The following is a 22,116-nucleotide window of genomic DNA, read 5'->3' on the forward strand; positions in this document are numbered from 1 at the left end:
ATCGAAACAGTTTCTCACGTTGACTAAATGTCATCACATATATTTGTTTGGGTTAAAATAACGTGGAAACAATGTTGGTTCAACCAGTTTTTGCCCAGTGGGAAGTGACCTTCATATTTGATGTGTTCCCAGTTCCAAAGCGACAATATATAGCCAACAGCACACTATTTTATCTATCACTTTTGTTTCAATCTATAAACAGTTTTCTATCTTAAATTAGTCCTATTCAATCCCAAACAAACAAAAAGGTTATTATTTGTCACATACTACATATGTTTCGTTAAAAGCTTGTCTGTTGATTTATCGAAACGATCACGTTATATTGGCTCATCATGACGAATCAATGACGCGGGCTTAGTGTGATGTTGTCACACGACTGTCAGTGACTTAATTGCCAGGAGCACAGGTAAAACAGTAAAAACACGCAGACATTACAACATAATCTACACATATGACATATAACAACTCACACGTTGACAAACACGTACACCCTATGCCAGCGAGATACCACTGACCAGAGAAGAGAAGATACCTTCAACTGCGTCAGAGGGAGCGAGAGAGGACCTCCTTTTGCCCACAGCGTTCCAAGTATATCATTCCCACACACACACACAGCTTTCCGACAGGGATGCGCGGAGCTAAACGGAGACACTTCCATACAGCACAAATGGCTGCGAGTTTTTGCAAAACAACTTGTGCGTTCATATGGATGTTTACAGTTATTTCGACCGCTCGAGTGTATCCACCTAACGAAGGTAAGGAAATCAGTGTTTTGGAATTGTTTAGGCTCAAGGGAGGGTACGGTTCTCCGAAATATTTGGTTAGGCTACTTAACGTGTCTTAATTGAGGGTCCGTTTTTCCCTTCATATTCGGGCACTATTGGAAACCGCTGTTTCTTATTTCGCATGTTACATACTTGGAGTTCAAGTATGTACATACAGTTGTTCCTCTTTCATTTGACTTTTATCCAACAATTTGTTTCACAAGCTTAGAATGATGAATGATAATCGCAATCACTGCAATCCAAAAAATGTATGTGGTTGCCTCCCAAACTATCTTTTATTTATCATTTTAGCTGAATTTCAAGGTTATGCAGTCAGTAGCCTGCTCAGCCGAAAGCAGTTTGAAGAGGGGCACAAATGAAACCTCCAGATTCTGACAAATGTCACATTTCTAACAAGTAAAACGTCAAAACATTTTCGGGTTCAGCAGTGACCTACGGCCTTTGCGCTACGGGGTTTTATCCCAAATCAAATCAAATTGTATTTGTAACATGCACCGAATACAGACCTTACAGTGAAAATCTTACTTACAAGCCCTTAACTAACAATGCAGGTTTAAGTTTAAAAAAAAATATATATATATATATATATATATATATATAGTAACAAATAATTAAAGAGTAGCAGTAAAATAACAATAGCAAGGCTATATATAGGGCATACCGGTACAGAGTCAATGTTGGAGCTCCCAAGTGGCGCAGTGGTCTAAGGCACTGCATCTCATTGCTTCAGGTGTCACTACAGACACCCTGGTTTGAATCCAGGATGTAACACAACCGGCATTGACTGGGAGTCCCATAGGGCCGCGGACAATTGGCCCAGCGTCGCCTGTGTTTTGCCGGTGTAGGCTGTCATTGTAAAAAAAAAAAAACTATTTGTTCTTAATTAACTGACCTGCCTAGTTAAATAAAGGTTACATTAAAAAAATGTACAGGGGCACTAGTTAATCCCAACACAGTGTCACGGGCGAGCTATATGTGTAAAGTTTAGCCCAAAATCTATACATTCGTTCCAGTATATTTGAGATAGTCTGTCTGTTTGTGATACTTGATCAATCTTATAATTTTCTTTCCATATCTGCATCTGTATGAATACATTATGTATGGGTTCTTCTTGAGCCTAGGAGTGTACTGCCAATGGAAAGTGGAAATCACCTTCCGTACCTGTTTGTAACTGTGTGTTTCAGAGACGTTACTGGACACAAGGACAGTTCCTGGCGAGCTGAAATGGGCGGCAAGTCCAACAGAAGGAGGGGTATGTGGCCCTGCCGAGACAAAATAACCTATTTCAGTGAGAATATGTGTTTTATAATGCATAGTTGTACACAGGTAGACTATGGGTGAGTATTTTTTTTCTTTGAAATACCCTATAATCCAAGCTAGACGGCGTTCTACTGCAGTCTCCATCTCCCTCTGTCTTCATTGCAGGCACACCCTCTCTCGCGCTCACTTTCACTCTCACCAGCCTCTTTGTTAGTTTAAGAGTTATTGGTGAACTTGACTCCTCTCCAGTCTCCCTGTGCTCACTTTCTTTTACTGAACTGCTTGATTGACAAGGTCCTGGTCCCCACACACTGAGCCCTTTGATTGCCAGCGTATCCCCACCCACCCATTGCTTACGCGCGCACGTACGCACACACACACACACACACACACACACACACACACACACACACACACACACACACACACACACACACACACACACACACACACACACACACACACACACACACACACACACACACACACACACACACACACACACACACACACACACACACACACACACACACACACACACACACACACACACACACACACACACACACACACACACACACACACACACACACAAACCCCTCTCCACATCACAGTCGGGGCCCGTGTCCAGCTTTACGACTGTGACAGCTGTGATTTCTGTCCTTCAACAAAGACTCCAAAGGAGGGAATAAAACTTGGAGTCTTACTCTATGACAGGTCCTACAGAACACCTCTACACACACACAGTCTCTGGCTCGGTACGTCTAAAGCTCTCACCAGCAGGGAGTGGGAGGCCACATTATTATTCCATAGTAATAAGATGCCATAGTTAGGCAAGGTCACCATGCAACTCCATAAAACGTCCTTGATAAACTATCCAAGATAAACGCATGGAAGGTTTTGTGATCACTGAAGCTGATTAATGACTAGAAATGACTTTGGTCTAATGATCAGAATGTGTGTGTTCCCAGTGGGAGGAGGTAAGCATCATGGATGAGAAGAACGTCCCTATCAGAACGTACCAGGTGTGTAATGTGATGGAACCCAGCCAGAGCAACTGGCTTAGAACCGACTGGATCCCTCGGTCTGGAGCGCAGCGCATCTACGTCGAGATCAAGTTCACCCTCCGGGACTGTAACAGCCTGCCTGGAGTCACCGGCACCTGTAAGGAGACCTTCAACCTCTACTACTATGAGTCTAACAACGACAGAGAGCACTACATCAGAGAGAGCAACTTTCTCAAGATCGACACCGTGGCAGCCGACGAGAGCTTCACTCAGGTTAGGAGCTTTGGTTTGTTTTTAATCTCTTTGTTCAATTTTAAGATCTGATGGTGTGTTGATTATGTTTTTTCAATGTGAAAACTACAATGAAGGAACATTGTTGTGTTCTTATGGCTATTTATTATCAGTAATTATGTTATTATTACAATGATCAGGTGGACATTGGGGACCGCATCATGAAGCTGAACACTGAGGTGCGTGACGTAAAGGTCACAACCCGGAAGGGTTTCTACCTGGCGTTCCAGGATGTTGGCGCCTGCATCGCTCTGGTTTCCGTACGTGTCTTCTACAAAACCTGCCCCCTCACTGTCCGCAACTTAGCAACCTTCCCAGATACCAACACCGGAGCTGACACTTCCTCACTAGTGGAGGTCAGGGGGTCGTGCGTGAACCAATCAGAAGAGAGGGAGGAGCCCAAGATGTATTGTGGCGCAGACGGGGAATGGCTGGTCCCTATTGGAGGGTGTGTCTGTAACTTGGGATACGAGGAGAAAAGCGGAGTCTGTCAGGGTAAGGCATTTGATTTACTTTTAATTTAATGACCACATTTTCTTCTAAATTGTATCGAACCCCCGGGCGTATGCACTTAGGCGACTGAGCTAAAGTTAAGTCATCAGCTCTTGGACCTCTGGAAGAGAGAGTGAGGGAAATAGGCGAGACTGGAGGGAACAGACGTTCTGAAGACAGTTTTATAGCATGCCATTACTCTCTCTGAATAGAGAGTCTCTGTTCAACACACACACACACATACACACACACACACATACACACACACACACACACACACACACACACACACACACACACACCCACATACACACACACATACACCAGTTGAGCGTCAGTGCTTCAGTAGGGTATGATATACAGCTGTGGGTCTATTCTCTCAACCCTATTTATTATGGCCATCCCAGCAGGCTAATTATATAACAAACAGCTTCAACTTTTAAAGGCCTGCGGACCCGAGCAGAAGGTGTGTGTCTGTGATAGTAGAGAAAGGGACAGCTATCAAACGTTTCTGTATGTGACAGACACCAGGTTCTCTCCATCCCTCTCTCTCCTTCCAGACCTCCCTCTCTTTATCCGTAGCAGAGTTAATGACGTCTAAAGGCTGTTTTCTTTAACAAGATTTAACTAGACCCTTGACTCTGATCACCTTTGAACTGAAGTGAAGGACTAGCTCTTTTTAAGTATTTCCTTTTCCCCACTCTAAGTTGAAACAGCCCACTCAGGACTGGAGTGCTCTAGTGATTTGCCAATACACTGTCAGGCTTGATGACCGATTGGACCCTAGATTAAGTCTCTCCGTCATATCAATTAGCGGACTGCAAACAATGGACGGGTGACCAATAGGGAGAGAGAAACGGCAAAGCGAGGCAGGGAATGAGTAGAAGACTGTTTAGCGCTACAGAGTGCTATAAAGAGACAGAGAGAAATAGAGCAGTGCAGAGAGATACCGGTGGATAGAGGTGGAGGATTGGAGAAAGAGGGGGGGAGGAAAGGAAGGATGAATTAGTTTGTGAATAGAGAGGGGGTTCTATAAGGAGGCCATTTAAGGCATAAGGCATCAATGATAGCCCAGCCCCCCCCAATTGTAACTATGTCGGGGTGTTAGAGGTGGTGCAGTGGGCTCACACAGGGGCAAGAACACAAACATAAGAGAGGTTACCCCCCCCGCTCCCCTCAACTATATTCCCCAATGTCCCTTACCCCCAACCTTACCCCCCTTACCCCCACACACGCACATACACACACACACACCTTTAAGAGCAGGGTCATGACCAGGCTTGATGAAGCCGTCAAAAACTTTGACAGACACACACACAAATACACTCTGTTAAGTTGTGAAGGGCAGGATCATGACCGAGGTTGATAAAGACGTCAAAACTCTGACAGCTGTGATTCGGGCTGGGAGGAGAGGAAGCAAGGGAGGGAACAGAGAAGGGGAGGAGAGACAACAGAGGTGGTTTAAATGTGAATGGGACAGCCAGACTCCGGAATGAAAAAGGATCTCTGCGTTTTGTCAAGAGTTTTGTTAGAGTTTTGACGGCGCCTTTTTAGAGGGACTTTGTTCGGCTGTGGTTGCTCATCTGCTGCTATTACTGGGTGTCCTATGTGGGCGTTATCTGTGTGTGTGTGAGTGTGTTTCTAATTTCTGCAGTGTGTATATGTGTTTGTGTGCGATATACAGTGCCTTCAGGAAAGTATTCAGACCCCTTGACTTTTTCCACATTTTGTTACATTACAGCCTTGTTCTAAAATGTATTTAATCATTTTTTCCCTCATACATCTACACACAATACCCTATCATGACAAAGCAAAAACTGTTTTTTAATTTTTTATAAATAAATAAAGTATCACATTTGCATAAGTATTCAGACCCTTTACTCAGTACTTTGTTGAAGCACCTTTGGCAGCGATTACAGCCTCAAGTCTTTTGGGGTATGACCTACAAGCTTGGCACACCTGTATTTGGGGAGTTTTTCCCATTCCTCACTGCAGATCCTCTCAAGCTCTGTCAGGTTGGATGGGGAGTGTGGCTGCACAGCTATTTTCAGGTGTCTCCAGAGATGTTCGATCGGGTTCAAGTCCGGACTCTGGCTGGGCCGCTCAAGGACATTCAGAAACTTGTCCCGAAGCCACTCCTGCGTTGTCTTGGCTGTGTGCTTAGGGTCGTTGTCCTGTTGGAAGGGGAACATTCGCCCCAGTCTTCATCAAGGATCTCTCTGTACTTTGCTCCCTTCATCTTTCCCTCGATCCTGACTAGTCTCCCAGTCCCTGCCGCTGAAAAACATCCCCACAGCATGGTGCTGCCACCACCATGCTTCACCGTAGGGATGGTGCCAGACGTGACGCTTGCCATTCAGGCCAAAGAGTTCAATCTTGGTTTCATCGGACCAGAGATTCTTGTTTCTCATGGTCTGTGTCTTGGGAAGGGATGCACCTGAGCTCAATTTCGAGTCTCATAGCAAAGGGTCTGAATACTTGTGTAAATAAGGTATTTCTGTTTTTTTCTTTGCTTTGTCATTATGGAGTACTGTGTGTAGATTGCTGAGAAAAACACATATCATCCATATTAGAACAAGGCTGTAACGTAACAAAATGTGGAACAAGTCAAGGGGTCTGGATACTTTCCGAAGACACTGTGTGGAGGGAGAGGTGAAATAAAGCGAGTAAGAGAGGGATAGAGAGAGACCTGAAATGAGATTTTATAAGATGCATGGTGGCGGTTGTCCAAGTGTGATCGACGTCAGAGAGACTTTATAACTGCAATTCACTCCGGTGCACCTTCAGTAACTCAACCAACAGAGGATTTGGTTATGTATGTGTGTGTGTGTGTATTGTGTGTGTGTGTGTGTGTAGAGAGAGATGGCCAGAGAGAGAGACAGGGCCAGCGTTATGGGTGGGCCTTATGGGGCCTGGCCTGCCCTACTGTACCTCCTTGCCCATCCAAATAAAATATTTAAATATTGATCATTTATTTGACTGAGACGCACGTCGACATAGACGCAACAATACCAGATAAAGCACCCGAGCGAAACAGCACCCATCTGCCTCAGTCTGTGTAGCCCTTGTGCATGACATGTCATACTCTTTTTTGGCCAGACGGCATCAGATACATGGGCTACAGATAGTAAGACAGTGGGGCGCTGTTTCGCTCACTCAGGTGACATAAGCATTTTCTCATTTGAGCAAAAGTCTGTCTTCCACCCTCTCTCCTCCGTCCTCTCTCTTGACACGGAAACCGATAAGTGATTGAGTGGTTGGGGAGATGTCGATTCGTTAGTAGGTGAACAGAAGTGTCCTCCCCTCCTCAATGGCCACCTTTCATCAAGGATACTCATGTGTATCCTGTCACAACATTTTGTCAACCGGTGATTGTCAAGCAAATAACTGATGTAATATAGCCTACACCTTCACAATAAAATCAATATATTTTTTAGACAGGTGTAAAGAAACATGATATGAAGAAAATGTAGTCTATTTCAGAAGAACAGAAGTTGAGTTGTCCTTATGTTAGGCCCTGATCTGGCTATGCCAAATGGCTGTGGGCTACACTAGTTCATTTAGCAGACAAGATTAGCTTAGAATTCTGTGGCATTATTTTATATTATAGTATGAAGAATACACTTGAACTAAGCTGAATTAAATAAAGGATATTTCCTCCAAACGATTTGAAGGAGTGCACATATGCAGCTATTCTGTGTTGAGCGGTTAACAAAGAAATGTAACTTTAGTTATTCTACAAACGTTGGCCGATATGTTTTGATGTTTAATACATTGTAAGGCTGCATGATGCGAGTCTATTGATGATTTGAAAAAAGTGGCTTCAAAGGCATTAGCTCTGCTTTGTTTTTTTTGCGCAGGCTGTACACACTTCATCAGTCTCTCATTCACAATTTGTCAAGCACTTGATAACGGCTCGAATTTCCCTGCGGCATCCCCTTTGTTTGGCCGTAATGCACCCTAAAAATATCCATGCCTTTTGCGGCCAGTGGCCATTGTGCCCTTGGCCTGGAGTGCTGCATGTTCCGAAGCACCTCTTACTCACATGGCTCTCCCTCAAGTGATCAGGTTTTTCTCACAGGCTACAAGTGAAGACAGACACATCGGGGACACAAATGCGCGTGTCCTTAACCAATTCCAAGGTACATATTGAAGATATTGGAAGAACTCTCCACATTTACTTTTCATCAGCCAGTATGATGAGTAGGCCTAGCAAATGGCAAAATAGCTAGCCTATGTCAATTTACTATCTTTCATAGTACAAAAGTTCACCTATTCTGTGCAAGACATAAATGTGTCTCGTTTCAGGAAACTAGGCCTATGTCACGGGTCACTACTTCACAGGAGAGCCATTTGAATGTAAACTTTTTGTTTATAATCTAAATGCGTTTTTTTGCTATAAATAGCTTCTGTAACATGTGAACTTTCATGTTCCTTAATAACAGACTTGTATGCCATCTGTAAATAAGATTAAAACATTTAAATTACGAGCCTAGTTGGTTTAGCAACAGAAAAAGGAAGCAACCTTCCCGCTAGCCATGATTGGCTGAGATAATGAGTGGGCTGGACATGTCGAGAGATGAGTTCGGATTGGTCTGCCATATAGCACGCTGCTGTCTATTGGAGCTGGTCAGTATGTGTAGGTAATCCTGTCTAATGCAGCTTTTTTTTAAATGTATCACGCAGTAGAACTGCGTAAGTGTTGCTCTCCACTTTCTGGAGGACCGAGTTTTGAAATCAGTAGAGTACGATAGCTAAGGAGATGGAGAAAAGACTTATCTCCGGATTACATCTTCATACTAAGGGCAGCCATGGCATCCTTGATAGGGAGAAGCGCCCATCTATGATGTATATGGGTAAGATAGTCTAGCTAGCCATATTTTCAGATATTACACGTTTCTAATTTTGACAAAGTCATTTTCATTTCAAGTTCAAGTGTACTGTTAGCTAGCTAACGTTAGCTGGCTGGCTTGCTAGCTGACGTTACATGTATGATCTTATTATACATATCTCAGAGCCATTTGCTTTGCTAGTTGTAGCCTAGTGTTAGCTAGCCAACATTGAACCTGGTTGGTTAGCTACCTGCAGAGTCATGCAGGGTAGTAACGTCATGAGTTGGGATTATGGTTCATTGTTTACCTAGCTAGCTAGCTACATGGCTTAACCTCTTGGAACCCCCCCCCGGATCTGGGATAATTGTCATCAACTACGCTAAATAGCATAGCGCAACGGTCAAATAATCTTACTAGAAAATATTCATATTCATGAAATCACAAGTAAAATATAGCGAAACACAACTTAGCCTTTTGTTAATCACCCCGAAAGACAGGGGTTTCAAAATAAGAGTCACTTCCTGATTGGATTTTTCTCAGGAGTTCGCCTGCAATATCAGTTCTGTTATACTCACAGACAATATTTTTACAGTTTTGGGAACTTTAGAGTGTTTTCTATCCTAAGCTGTCAATTATATGCATATTCTAGCATCTGGTCCTGAGAAATAGGCAGTTTACTTTGGGAATGTTATTTTTCCAAAAATAAAAATAGTAGCTTCAAGAGGTTAACAAAATACTCCACTATGCAAGTAACCATTTCAATAGAATGTCACTGCGACAACTGTTGATAGACGTAGCTGGTAAATTCGCTCTGGCTATCTTCTCCGATTTCAGAGCACTCTCGTCTGACTGTGCCAGAGTGCAGAATAACTGACATATTTACGAACACTCAACACCCATTGAATATGGATATCACAGTGCTGTGTGTTGCTTCTCCTTCTGTGTCTGTAAAACAAAAGGTATTGACAGTCTGAATATTCATATCCTGTCTGCTTCTCTCTGTGGGAGAATACTGAATACATGATCATCACCTGTCTACTGAAAGAGAAGAGAAGAGAGCGAGCGAGAGAGTGAGAGAGACGAGGGAGACCGATAGAGAGATGAGATAGGTGTAGGGAGTGGGAGAACAAGAGGAGAGAGTGAAAGGGAAACATTCACAGTAAAGGTGCCCTTTTATTGCTATCATCTAGGTCATTTACATATTCATTTTTTTTGCGCAAATGCAAATCCAGATAAAATGCAAATCTATCTCATTACATACAGTGTGTGTGTGCCTGCCTGTGTGTGTGTGTGTGTGAGTTTCTCTATAACCCTGTCCTGTCGTCCTCTCTCTCTCTGTGTCGGAAGTGGCCCTGACCACTCCAGTGTGTCGGCTGTCTAGGTGATGGATAGAGGGAGGGACGGAGTGATGGATGGATGGAGTGATAAATGAGAGGGACGGATGGACATCAGAGGGAGTTATGGGTGCCTGGTAGACCTGGGTAAAACTAGATTAGTTTTTCCAGAGTTAACCACTGTAGATTAGTGATCCCAAGGCCTTTCCCATTCACTCCTCTGTGATCAAGGGGCTCTTCAACATTATAGCAGAATATAGCTACTTAAATGTTGCAATCTAGTCTGATTACGTAATCCCTCTTGTGTTCCGGTACTTCCTCTTGTGGCTTGTGAACAAAATCAGAGTTCCTAACCAGAAGAACTATGATCCTCAATGCAGATGTGTCACCTCTGCAGTGACACACAACAGAACATCTGTATGAGAGCCTGGTTAGATGTTATATATGGCTCCCCTGAGTGAGTGAGTGAGTGAGATGTCTGTCTCTCTGACTGTCAGCCTGCCTTTCCCGTAGGGTAAACCAGGATTAGCTCCTACCTCACCACCCCACGCACAGATATGCAAGCACAGCCCTGTGTGTTTGTATGTGGAATGCATTTGTCATTGGAAAGGTGTTGACACTCGTTGTCTTGGAGGATATTTACAGAGTTTGTCGCTCCTCTTTCCTTCATCAGTCACCCAGACCTGCTAGTTACACACTAGTCTAGGTGGATTTAGTTTCACATTCACACAGTGTTTAGTGTGTGTGCCCAGGCTGGGGGAGGGGCAGTTGGAACTGACAGTGAGAATATTAGCATGTCAGTAGCCCCCGGCAACAATTCGCTCTCGCTCTCGCTCTCTCTCTCTTTGCATGGGAAACATATGTTTACATTGCCAAAGCAAGTGACAGCAAATCTTGCTGTTGTGATTGCATACTGTGGTATTTCACCCAGTAGATATGGGAGTTTATCAAAATTGGATTAGTTTTTCGAATTCTTTGGGTCTGTGTAATCTGAGGGAAATATATGTCTCTATGATCATACGTTTGGCAGGAGGTTAAGAAGTGCAGCTCAGTTTCCACCTCATTTTGTGGGCAGTGTGCACATAGCCTGTCTGCTCTTGAGAGCCAGGTCTGCCTTCGGCATCCTTTCTCAATGCAAGGCTATGCTCACTGAGTCTGTACATAGTCAAAGATGTGCTTCTCACTCACTCACTCACTCACTCACTCACTCACTCACTCACTCACTCACTCACTCACTCACTCACTCACTCACTCACTCACAGTTTATGGAGTTTGTAGTAAAAAAGTAAAGTAGCGAAGTAGCCAACACTCATTTCCTCACTCTACCCAACTCAGCATTTTCTGTCAAATGAAGAGCAAAGGGGAAGGAGAAACTACAGGAGTGGAGAGGGATCTCTCTTGCACACAGAGAGAGAGAGAGTTTAGGGATAATAGAGAGTAATGTGAGTTGTCTACCCCTTACCTGCTGGGTTTGGCTAGCAGCTTCAGCTGCTCTCATCAGGAGACTGGAGACAAGAGCCAAGGATCTGACTGTTTACAGTGCGTGTGTTTGTGTGTGTGTGTCCTACTGTCCTTCCTCCTCTGTCAACTGCCACCCCCCTCCCACACACACACACACACACACACACACTCCTACTGTGTGCGTTCTGCTGGGCGGGACTCCTGTCTCTGAGTCTGATGGACGACCCAGGGGCTGTCCATCATAGAGACACGAGATACCTGACCTGCCGTTGCCATGAACACACACACACTATTTCTCTCTCCCACACATGCACAAACACACCGGCACACATACAGCCATACTGGCACACATTGTTGGCACACAGTGAGCTATTGCATTGTAGCAGGAGGGCAGGACTCAAGGCTGTGAGCTGGCTTTGTCTCCATCCGATCCTGCCTTTCTCCCTTTTTTTCCACAATGAACAGAGGGAAGGTGAGAGAGGGAGAGAATAAGAAAGGGAGGGAGTGTGGCCACCAACCCATAAACACTCCTTCGTCTTTTCACGTCACTGTTTCTTTCTCTCGCTCATTCCCTGTCTTCTATGTTTCTGTCCCTCTCTCTTCTCTTTCCCCACAGTCTCTGATATTCTCCATTTTTCATCATTCCTCTCTCTGAAGGGAAAGGTGTGTGTGTGTGTGTGTGTGTGTGTGTGTGTGTGTGTGTGTGTGTGTGTGTGTGTGTGTGTCATGATTTGTGTTTGTGCTGCAAAGGGAGAGTGAGCATTGACCTGGAATGACAGCTTATAAAGGTGTTATTATAAGAGAGGGCTACAGTGGACTGCTGCTCTCTCTCTCTCTGTCTCTCTCTCTCCACACCTCTTTCCCCTCTGTCGCACCCTCACAAAGACCACCACCCTCAACAGTTTACGACCTTATGGTGTCACACACACACCAATGTCTCTACTGATGGTATTATAATACCCGGAACTTCACTCACTCATTGATAGCGGGGGCTCAGTCAAAAACAAACCTGCACTTGCCTTTTGCAACTAGCACTGACTTTCTGATAACTTCTGTATTGAGGAAAAATGCATTTACTTCGACTGTGATACGTGGTTCATCTTAAGATTGAAGAATGCACTAACTAACTGTACGTCACTCTGGATAAGCACGTCGGCTAGATAAATGACTCGAATGTAAAATGTCGACATCAAGGCCTACAGCTGTAAAGTGATTGACATAGAGCCATACAAGCAGGGTTCACGGATGTGAATGGCTCCTATCTGTGTGTGTTAGTGCGCGTGTGTGTGCATGTTCTTATGCAGTCAGCGCTTAACTGGTATCGATTGAGCTATAAAAAAAACCAATAACAATCTTCAAAGCATTCCAGAGAGAGAGAGAAACAGAGAGGGAGGGAGGGAGGGATACAGAGAGAGAGAGAGAGAGAGAGAGAGAGGAATACAGAGAGAGGAATATAGAGAGAGAGAGAGAGGAATACAGAGAGAGAGAGGAATACAGAGAGAGGAATATAGAGAGAGAGAGAGGAATACAGAGAGAGGGAGAGAGGAATACAGAGAGAGGGAGAGAGAGAGAATACAGAGAGAGGGGAGAGAGGGAGAGAGGAATACAGAGAGAGGGAGAGAGAGAGGAATACAGAGAGAGGGAGAGAGGAATACAGAGAGAGGGAGAGAGAGAGGAATACAGAGAGAGGGAGAGAGAGAGGAATACAGAGAGAGAGAGAGAGAAATACAGAGAGAGGGAGAGAGAGGAATACAGAGAGAGAGAGAGAGGAATACAGAGAGAGAGAGAGAGAGGAATACAGAGAGAGAGAGAGAGGAATACAGAGAGAGGGAGAGAGAGGAATACAGAGAGAGGGAGAGAGAGGGAGAGAGGAATACAGAGAGAGGGAGAGAGAGAGGAATACAGAGAGAGGGAGAGAGAGAGGAATACAGAGAGAGGGAGAGAGGAATACAGAGAGAGGGAGAGAGAGAATACAGAGAGAGAGAGGAATACAGAGAGAGAGAGAGAGAGAGGAATACAGAGAGAGAGAGAGAGAGAGAATACAGAGAGAGAGAGAGAGGAATACAGAGAGAGAGAGATCAAATCAAATCAAATCAAATTTTATTTGTCACATACACATGGTTAGCAGATGTTAATGCGAGTGTAGCGAAATGCTTGTGCTTCTAGTTCCGACAATGCAGTAATAACGAGCAAGTAATCTAACTAACAATTCCAAAAAAAACTACTGTCATACACAGTGTAAGGGGATAAAGAATATGTACATAAGGATATATGAATGAGTGATGGTACAGAGCAGCATAGGCAAGATACAGTAGATGATATCGAGTACAGTATATACATATGAGATAAGTATGTAAACCAAGTGGCATAGTTAAAGTGGCTAGTGATACATGTATTAATAAGGATGCAGTCGATGATATAGAGTACAGTATCAACATATGCATATGAGATGAACAATGTAGGGGAAGTAACATTATATAAGGTAGCATTGTTTAAAGTGGCTAGTGATATATTTACATCATTTCCCATCGATTCCCATGATTAAAGTGGCTGGAGTAGAGTCAGTGTCATTGACAGTGTGTTGGCAGTAGCCACTCAATGTTAGTGGTGGCTGTTTAACAGTCTGATGGCCTTGAGATAGAAGCTGTTTTTCAGTCTCTCGGTCCCAGCTTTGATGCACCTGTACTGACCTCGCCTTCTGGATGGCAGCGGGGTGAACAGGCAGTGGCTCAGGGTGGTTGATGTCCTTGATGATCTTTATGGCCTTCCTGTAGCATCGGGTGGTGTAGGTGTCCTGGAGGGCAGGTAGTTTGCCCCGGTGATGCGTTGTGCAGACCTCACTACCCTCTGAGAGCCTTACGGTTGAGGGCGGTGCAGTTGCCATACCAGGCGGTGATACAGCCCGCCAGGATGCTCTCGATTGTGCATCTGTAGAAGTTTGTGAGTGCTTTTGGTGACAAGCCGAATTTCTTCAGCCTCCTGAGGTTGAAGAGGCGCTGCTGCGCCTTCCTCACGATGCTGTCTGTGTGAGTGGACCAATTCAGTTTGTCTGTGATGTGTATGCCGAGGAACTTAAAACTTGCTACCCTCTCCACTACTGTTCCATCGATGTGGATGGGGGTGTTCCCTCTGCTGTTTCCTGAAGTCCACAATCATCTCCTTAGTTTTGTTGACGTTGAGTGTGAGGTTATTTTCCTGACACCACACTCCGAGGGCCCTCACCTCCTCCCTGTAGGCCGGTCGTTGTTGGTAATCAAGCCTACCACTGTTGTGTCGTCCGCAAACTTGATGATTGAGTTGGAGGCGTGCATGGCCACGCAGTCGTGGGTGAACAGGGAGTACAGGAGAGGGCTCAGAACGCACCCTTGTGGGGCCCCAGTGTTGAGGATCAGCGGGGAGGAGATGTTGTTGCCTACCCTCACCACCTGGGGGCGGCCCGTCAGGAAGTCCAGTACCCAGTTGCACAGGGCGGGGTCGAGACCCAGGGTCTCGAGCTTGATGACGAGCTTGGAGGGTACTATGGTGTTGAATGCCGAGCTGTAGTCGATGAACAGCATTCTCACATAGGTATTCCTCTTGTCCAGATGGGTTAGGGCAGTGTGCAGTGTGGTTGAGATTGCATCGTCTGTGGACCTATTTGGGCGGTAGGCAAATACAGAGTGGGTCAAGGGTGTCAGGTAGGGTGGAGGTGATATGGTCCTTGAGAGAAAGGAATACAGAGAGAGAGGAGAGAGGAATACAGAGAGAGGGAGAGAGGAATACGGAGAGAGGAATACAGAGAGAGGGAGAGAGGAATACAGAGAGGGGAGAGAGGAATACATAGAGAGGAGAGAGGAATACAGAGCGAGGGAGAGAGGAATACAGAGAGGGGGAGAGAGGAATACAGAGAGGGGGGGAGAGAGGAATACAGAGAGGGGGAGAGAGGGAATACAGAGAGGGGGAGAGAGGAATACAGAGAGAGAGGGAGGGAGAGAGGAAGGAGAGAGAGAGGCATACAGAGAGGGAGAGAGGAATACAGAGAGTGAGGGAGGGAGGGAGAGAGAGGCATACAGAGAGGGAGAGAGGAATACAGAGAGGGAGGGAGAGGATTACAGAGAGGGAGAGAGGATTACAGAGAGGGAGAGAGGAATACAGTTACAGAGAGGGAGGGAGAGAGAGAGGAATACAGAGGGAGAGAGGAATACAGAGGGAGAGAGGAATACAGAGGGAGAGAGGAATACAGAGGGAGAGAGGAATACAGAGGGAGAGAGGAATACAGAGGGAGAGAGGAATACAGAGGGAGAGAGGAATACAGAGGGAGAGAGGAATACAGAGGGAGAGAGGAATACAGAGAGGAATACAGAGAGGAATACAGAGAGGAATACAGAGAGGAAGAGAGAGAGGGAGGGAGAGAGGAATACAGAGAGGGAGGGAGAGAGGAATACAGAGAGGGAGGGAGAGAGGAATACAGCGAGAGAGGAATACAGAGAGGGAGGGAGAGAGGAATACAGAGAGGGAGGGAGAGAGGAATACAGAGAGGGAGGGAGAGAGGAATACAGAGAGGGAGGGAGAGAGGAATACAGCAAGAGAGGAATACAGCGAGGGAGGGAGAGAGGAATACAGAGAGAGAGGGAGAGAGGAATACAGAGAGGGAGGGAGAGAGGAATACAGAGAGGGAGGGAGAGAGGAATACAGAGAGGGAGGGAGGAGGAATACAGCAAGAGAGGAATACAGCGAGGGAGGGAGAGAGGAATACAGAGAGGGAGGGAGAGAGGAATACAGAGAGGGAGGGAGAGAGGAATACAGAGAGGGAGGGAGAGAGGAATACAGAGAGAGAGGGAGAGAGGAATACAGAGAGGGAGAGGAATACAGAGAGGGAGGGAGGGAGGGAGAGGAATAAAGAGAGGGAGGGAGGGAGAGAGGAATACAGAGAGGGAGAGAGGAATACAGAGAGATAGATCGAGAGAGCGTGAGAAAGAAAGTGTGTGAGAGAGGTAGAGCCTCCCAGAAGAGAGGGATGGTTAGGACAGCGTTGATTACAGAGACGGGACATTCCTATGGGAAGACTTCCTCTACTGATGAGTGTCATAAAACACTCTGTCACACACACACTGTCACCCCCATTTTCAAACACAAACTCTGTCACTCCCACATTGCGAACCACTCCCACTGCGATGACTTGGTCACCCCCTGGAAATGAAATAGGGGGAGAATAGAGATAGTAACGTAATTACTTCTAGAAGAGTTGTGAAAAAGTGAATGATTTCATGAATGGGTTGACAGCCATGGGGGTTGGGCATTCTGAATAAGTCAAACTGAGTATTGTCATGTCAATGCATGTGTTTTGTTTGTACTAGAATGAAAATGAATGGAATCTCATCCTCTCTCTGTAGCGTGCACGGTCGGTTTCAACAGAGCTGTGTCTACAGACAGAGCATGTTCCAAGTGTCCTCCGCACAGTCACTCAGAGAAGGAGGGGGCTGCTGTCTGTGACTGCAACCCGGGATACTACCGCTCTGAGAGCGACCCTGCATCTATGCCCTGCACACGTAAGAACACACACAACATTTTCCCCCCAGGGGGTCGATTAATCGATCAATCTATACATCTGTACTCTTTCTCCTCTCGGTTCCTCTTCTCTCTTTTGTCCTCTCTCTCTTTCCTCTGTCGTCCCTCTGTACTGATCTAATGACTTCTGACTAATCCACCATGTCCTGGACGGGAGATAAGGCGTTGCGATCGAATGAATAGTCCTCGGGCTCAGTTACATGTCACTTTCAGTCCCTCTCTCTCCTTCTCGCTCTCTCTTTCTCTCTTTCATTCTCTCTCTCTCTCTCTCTCTGACTGAGACCTTGGTCTGTTTGTCATAAACTGAATTATGCCTATATACAGCACAGGGTTCAGCCAGTCAGCCTGAGAACACAGACAACACTCTCTCACACAAAAACATAACGAAAAACTGTAACACAGAGGAAAGTATATGTAACCACAATATATTTTCTAACTCAACCTCCCTGTCCTATGTATCCCAGAACCCCCATCTGCTCCGCAGCAGCTGATCTCCGAGGTCAACGAGACGTCAGTTGTTCTGGAGTGGAGCGCCCCCCTCAGGCTCGGAGGGAGAAGTGACATCCGCTACAGTGTGGACTGCCTGCTCTGCCACGGACCTGAGAGTCAAACCGGGAATCGAACTCAGATTGGGAGTCAACTTGGAGAAGCTGGTAGCCTTGCGGCTCTTAAGGGTCCTCTTGGGGCCCAGCTCTGCCTGCCCTGCAGTCAAGACGTCCTGTTCTCTCCCCAGCAGAGTGGCCTAAGTGCCACCAGGGTGTGTGTGAGCGAGCTGCAGGCACACACACGCTACACCTTCACCATTCTCGCCCGCAACGGTGTCTCCCAGGGCCACAGTGCAGGGGCAGGACAGAGTGTGTCTGTCACTCTCACCACCAACCAGGCCGGTGAGTTTGTGTGAAGGAGTATGTAAGTAAGGAGGGGAGTGTGTGTGTGTGTGTGTGTGGCCAAGTACAGGCTGTGCATTGCATGGAGTGTGGGGGATTGAGGGGAGTGTGTGTGATAATGTCTGTGAAGCAGGTAGCCTTTAATTGGGGAATGTGAATTGGAAGAAGTGTATGTGCCTGCTGGTGTGTGTCTGTATACAGAGCCTTCAGAAAGTATTCATACCCTTTGACTTATTCCACATCTTGTTGTGTTACAGCCTGAATTCAAAATGGATTAAATATATTTTTTAAATCTTCTTACACACAATACCCCATAAAGGCAAAGGTGAAATGTGTTTTTAGAAAATAAATGTTTTATTGGTAATGAAATACAGAACTATCACATTTACAAAATTATTCACACCACACCCCTTTGCTATGACACTCCAAATTGAGCTCAGGTGCATCCAATTTCCTTTTATCATCCTTTAGATGTCACTCCAACTTGATTGAAGTCCACGTGTGGCCAATTCAATTGTTTGGACGTGATTTAGAAAGAAACACACCTGTCTATATAAGATCCCACAGTTGTCAGAGCAGAAGCTACACCATGAAGTCAGTAGATCTCAGAGATAGAATTGTGATGAGAAGTGTATAAAACTATTTCTAGAGTGTTGAAAGTTTCCAAGAGCACAGTCTCCATCATTGGGAAATTGAAAAAATATGGAACTACTCAGACTCTGCCTAGAGCTTGCTTGTCGGCCGACTAAACCGAGCAACCGGGAAAGAAGGTCCTTGGTCAGGGAGGTGACCAAGAACCCAATGACCACTCTGACAGAACGGCAGAGTTCCTTGGCTGAGATGGGAGAACCTGCCAGAAGTACATCAGTCTCTACAGCACTTTACTAATCTGGGCCATTTGCTAGAGTGGCCAGACAGAAGCCACTCCTGAGAAAGTCACATGACAGCACACCTTGAGTTTGCAAAAATGCACGTGAAAGAATCAAAGTATAAGGCAAAAGATTCTGTGGTTTGATGAGAGAAAACACTTTGGCCTGAATACAAAGTGCTATGTCTGTATATAACCAGGCACAGCTCAACACCTTTTCTAACACCATCCCTACCGTGAAGCATGGTGGTGGCAGCATCATGCTATGTGGATGCTTTTCAGTGGCATGGCCTGGGAGAAGGGTAAGGATACAGGGGACAATGAATGTACAATGACCCCTAGTATACAGCCAAAGCAAGGCTGGAATGGCTTTAGAACAAGAATGTGAAAGTCCTTGAGTGGCCCAGCCAAAGCCCAGACTTGAATCCCATGGAAAATCTGTGGAAAGACTTGAAGATTGCTATTCAGCGCCGATCCCCATCTAACATAGTAAAGCTTGAGAAAATCTGCAAGGAACAAATCCAGATGTGCAAAGCTGATACAGACATACCCAAGACGACTTAAAGCTGTAATAGCCGCCAAAGGTGCTTCTACAAAGTATTGATTCAGGCGTGTGAATAGTTATGTAAAATTAGATATTTCTGTATTTCATTTTCAATACATTTGCATGTAATCCATTTTGAATTCAGGCAGTAACACAACAAAATGTGGAATACGTTAAGGGGTGTGAATACATTCTGGAACAGTACATGGGAGTTATGTGTCTGAGTGTGTTTGTCAAACTCTCAAGGAGTGACTTGTCTCGGTGACATAAACAGAATGCCACGGTCTTATTGGCTTATGCCACGGTGTGTGCGCGTGTGTGTGTGTCGCGTGCAGGGAGAAAGTGTGTTGGTTTGATCACCTCTACATTTAGGAGGTCTGTAAAGTTGTTTCATTTGAGCTACTACAGGGAGTGTGAGTCAGATGAAGTGTGTGCCTATGTAGTGTTTTTTTCCGTGTGGTTTACTGTGCGTGAACTGGAACACTGCCCACTGACTCTATCTTTACAATGTCTTTGGCTGCATTTACACAGGAAGCCCAATTCAGCTTTTTTTTTTTCCAGGAATTGACCTTTTGACCAATCACATCAGATCTTTTGACATAAGATCTTTTTCAGAGCTGATCTGATTGGTCAAAATATGAATGAGTGGAAGGGAAAAAAAGATCAGATGCCTAGGTAAACGCGGCCTCTGAGTCCCAGATAGTGGCAGACACACCTGCTCTGACTACCCGTGGGAAGTGTGTTGTCTCCCTGTGTAGCGTAGCGTAACCTACTGGGTGCTAAATGAGAAGGCTGGGAACTATTATTTCAAAGCAGAAACAGTGTTGTCATTCAATACTCATTCACTCTGAAATAACTATTTTCTGTCTTTAGTGAGTCACTGTGTCATTCTCTATGTCAGAGGGACTATCACAATAATACAGGGACATACGGGGAAGACTATGTTAGAGGGATAGAAAGGGAAGGGACAGACATTAATGGATGGATAGAAAGGGAAGGGACAGACATTAATGGATGGATAGAAAGGGAAGGGACAGACATTAATGGAGGGATAGAAAGGATGTGGGAAAGGCAATGATAAAGGGATAGAAAGGATGTGGGAAAGGCAATGATAAAGGGATAGAAAGGATGTGGGAAAGGCAATGATAAAGGGATAGAAAGGATGTGGGAAAGGCAATGAGAAAGGGATAGAAAGGATGTGGGAAAGACAATGATAAAGGAAGTGGGAAAGGCAATGATAAAGGGATAGAAGGATGTGGGAAAGACAATGAGAAAGGGATAGACAGGATGTGGGAAAGACAAAGAGAAAGGGATAGACAGGATGTGGGAAAGACAATGAGAAAGGGATAGACAGGATGTGGGAAAGACAATGAGAAAGGGATAGACAGGATGTGGGAAAGACAATGATAAAGGGAGTGGGAAAGACAATGATAAAGGGATAGAAAGGATGTGGGAAAGACAATGATAAAGGATGTGGGAAAGACAATGATAAAGGGATAGAAAGGATGTGGGAAAGGCAACGATAAAGGGATAGACAGGATGTGGGAAAGACAATGATAAAGGGATAGAAAGGCAGTGGGAAAGACAATGATAAAGGGATAGACAGGATGTGGGAAAGACAATGATAAAGGAAGTGGAAAGACAATGATAAAGGGATAGAAAGGATGTGGGAAAGACAATGATAAAGGAAGTGGGAAAGACAATGATAAAGGGATAGAAAGGATGTGGAAAGACAATGATAAAGGATGATGGGAAAGACAATGATAAAGGATAGAAAGGATGTGGGAAAGACAATGATAAAGGATAGAAAGGATGATGGGAAAGACAATGATAAAGGGATAGAAAGGATGTGGGAAAGACAATGATAAAGGGATTGAAAGGATGTGGGAAAGACAATGATAAAGGATGTGGGAAAGACAATGATAAAGGGATAGAAAGGATGTGGGAAAATGACGATGATAAAGGAAGTGGGAAAGACAATGATAAAGGGATAGAAAGGATGTGGGAAAGACAATGATAAAGGATGTGGGATAGAAATGATGTGGGAAAGACAATGATAAAGGATAGAAAGGATGGATAGGAAAGACAATTAATGGAGGGATAGAAAGGATGTGGAAAGACAATGATAAAGGAAGGGAAAGACAATGATAAAGAAAAAGGATGTGGGAAAGACAATGATAAAGGGATAGAAAGGATGTGGGAAAGACAATGATAAAGGATGAAAGGATGGGAAAGACAATGATAAAGGATGTGGGGGAAAGACAATGATAAAGGGATAGAAAGGATGTGGGAAAGACAATGATAAAGGATGAAAGGATGTGGGAAAGACAATGATAAAGGGATAGAAAGGATGGGAAAGACAATGATAAAGGGATAGAAAGGATGTGGGAAAGACAATGATAAAGGATGATGGATGTGGGAAAGACAATGATAAAGGAAAGACAATGATAAAGGATAGAAAGGATGTGGGAAAGACAATGATAAAGGATAGAAAGGATGTGGAAAGACAATGATAAAGGGATAGAAGGATGTGGGAAAGACAATGATAAAGGGATAGAAGGATGTGGAAAGACAATGATAAAGGATAGAAAGGATGTGGGAAAGACAATGATAAAGGGATAGAAGGATGTGGGAAAGACAATGATAAAGGATAGAAGGATGTGGAAAGACAATGATAAAGGATAGAAAGGATGACAATGGGAAAGACAACATGATAAAGGGATAGAAAGGATGTGGGAAAGACAATGATAAAGGGATAGAAAGGATGTGGGAAAGACAATGATAAAGGATAGAAAGGGGAAAGACAAT

At 44.8% G+C, this 22,116-nt stretch overlaps 1 protein-coding gene across 1 annotated transcript in view; it reads left to right on the forward strand.

The window, feature by feature from the left end:
* The first annotated feature begins 395 nt into the window (after positions 1–395).
* Positions 396–22,116, forward strand: part of LOC112226675 (ephrin type-A receptor 4) — a 65,949-nt gene continuing 44,228 nt past the window's right edge. The window contains exons 1-6 of the mRNA XM_024391150.2: positions 396–755; positions 1,970–2,037; positions 3,017–3,325; positions 3,484–3,838; positions 16,835–16,990; positions 17,474–17,896. Coding sequence (XP_024246918.2) covers positions 629–755; positions 1,970–2,037; positions 3,017–3,325; positions 3,484–3,838; positions 16,835–16,990; positions 17,474–17,896 — 1,438 coding nt within the window. The 5' untranslated portion in view covers positions 396–628. The remainder of the gene's footprint in view (positions 756–1,969; positions 2,038–3,016; positions 3,326–3,483; positions 3,839–16,834; positions 16,991–17,473; positions 17,897–22,116) is intronic.

This window comes from Oncorhynchus tshawytscha, linkage group LG28 (assembly GCF_018296145.1).
Source record: "Oncorhynchus tshawytscha isolate Ot180627B linkage group LG28, Otsh_v2.0, whole genome shotgun sequence".
Taxonomy (NCBI): Eukaryota; Metazoa; Chordata; class Actinopteri; order Salmoniformes; family Salmonidae; genus Oncorhynchus; species Oncorhynchus tshawytscha.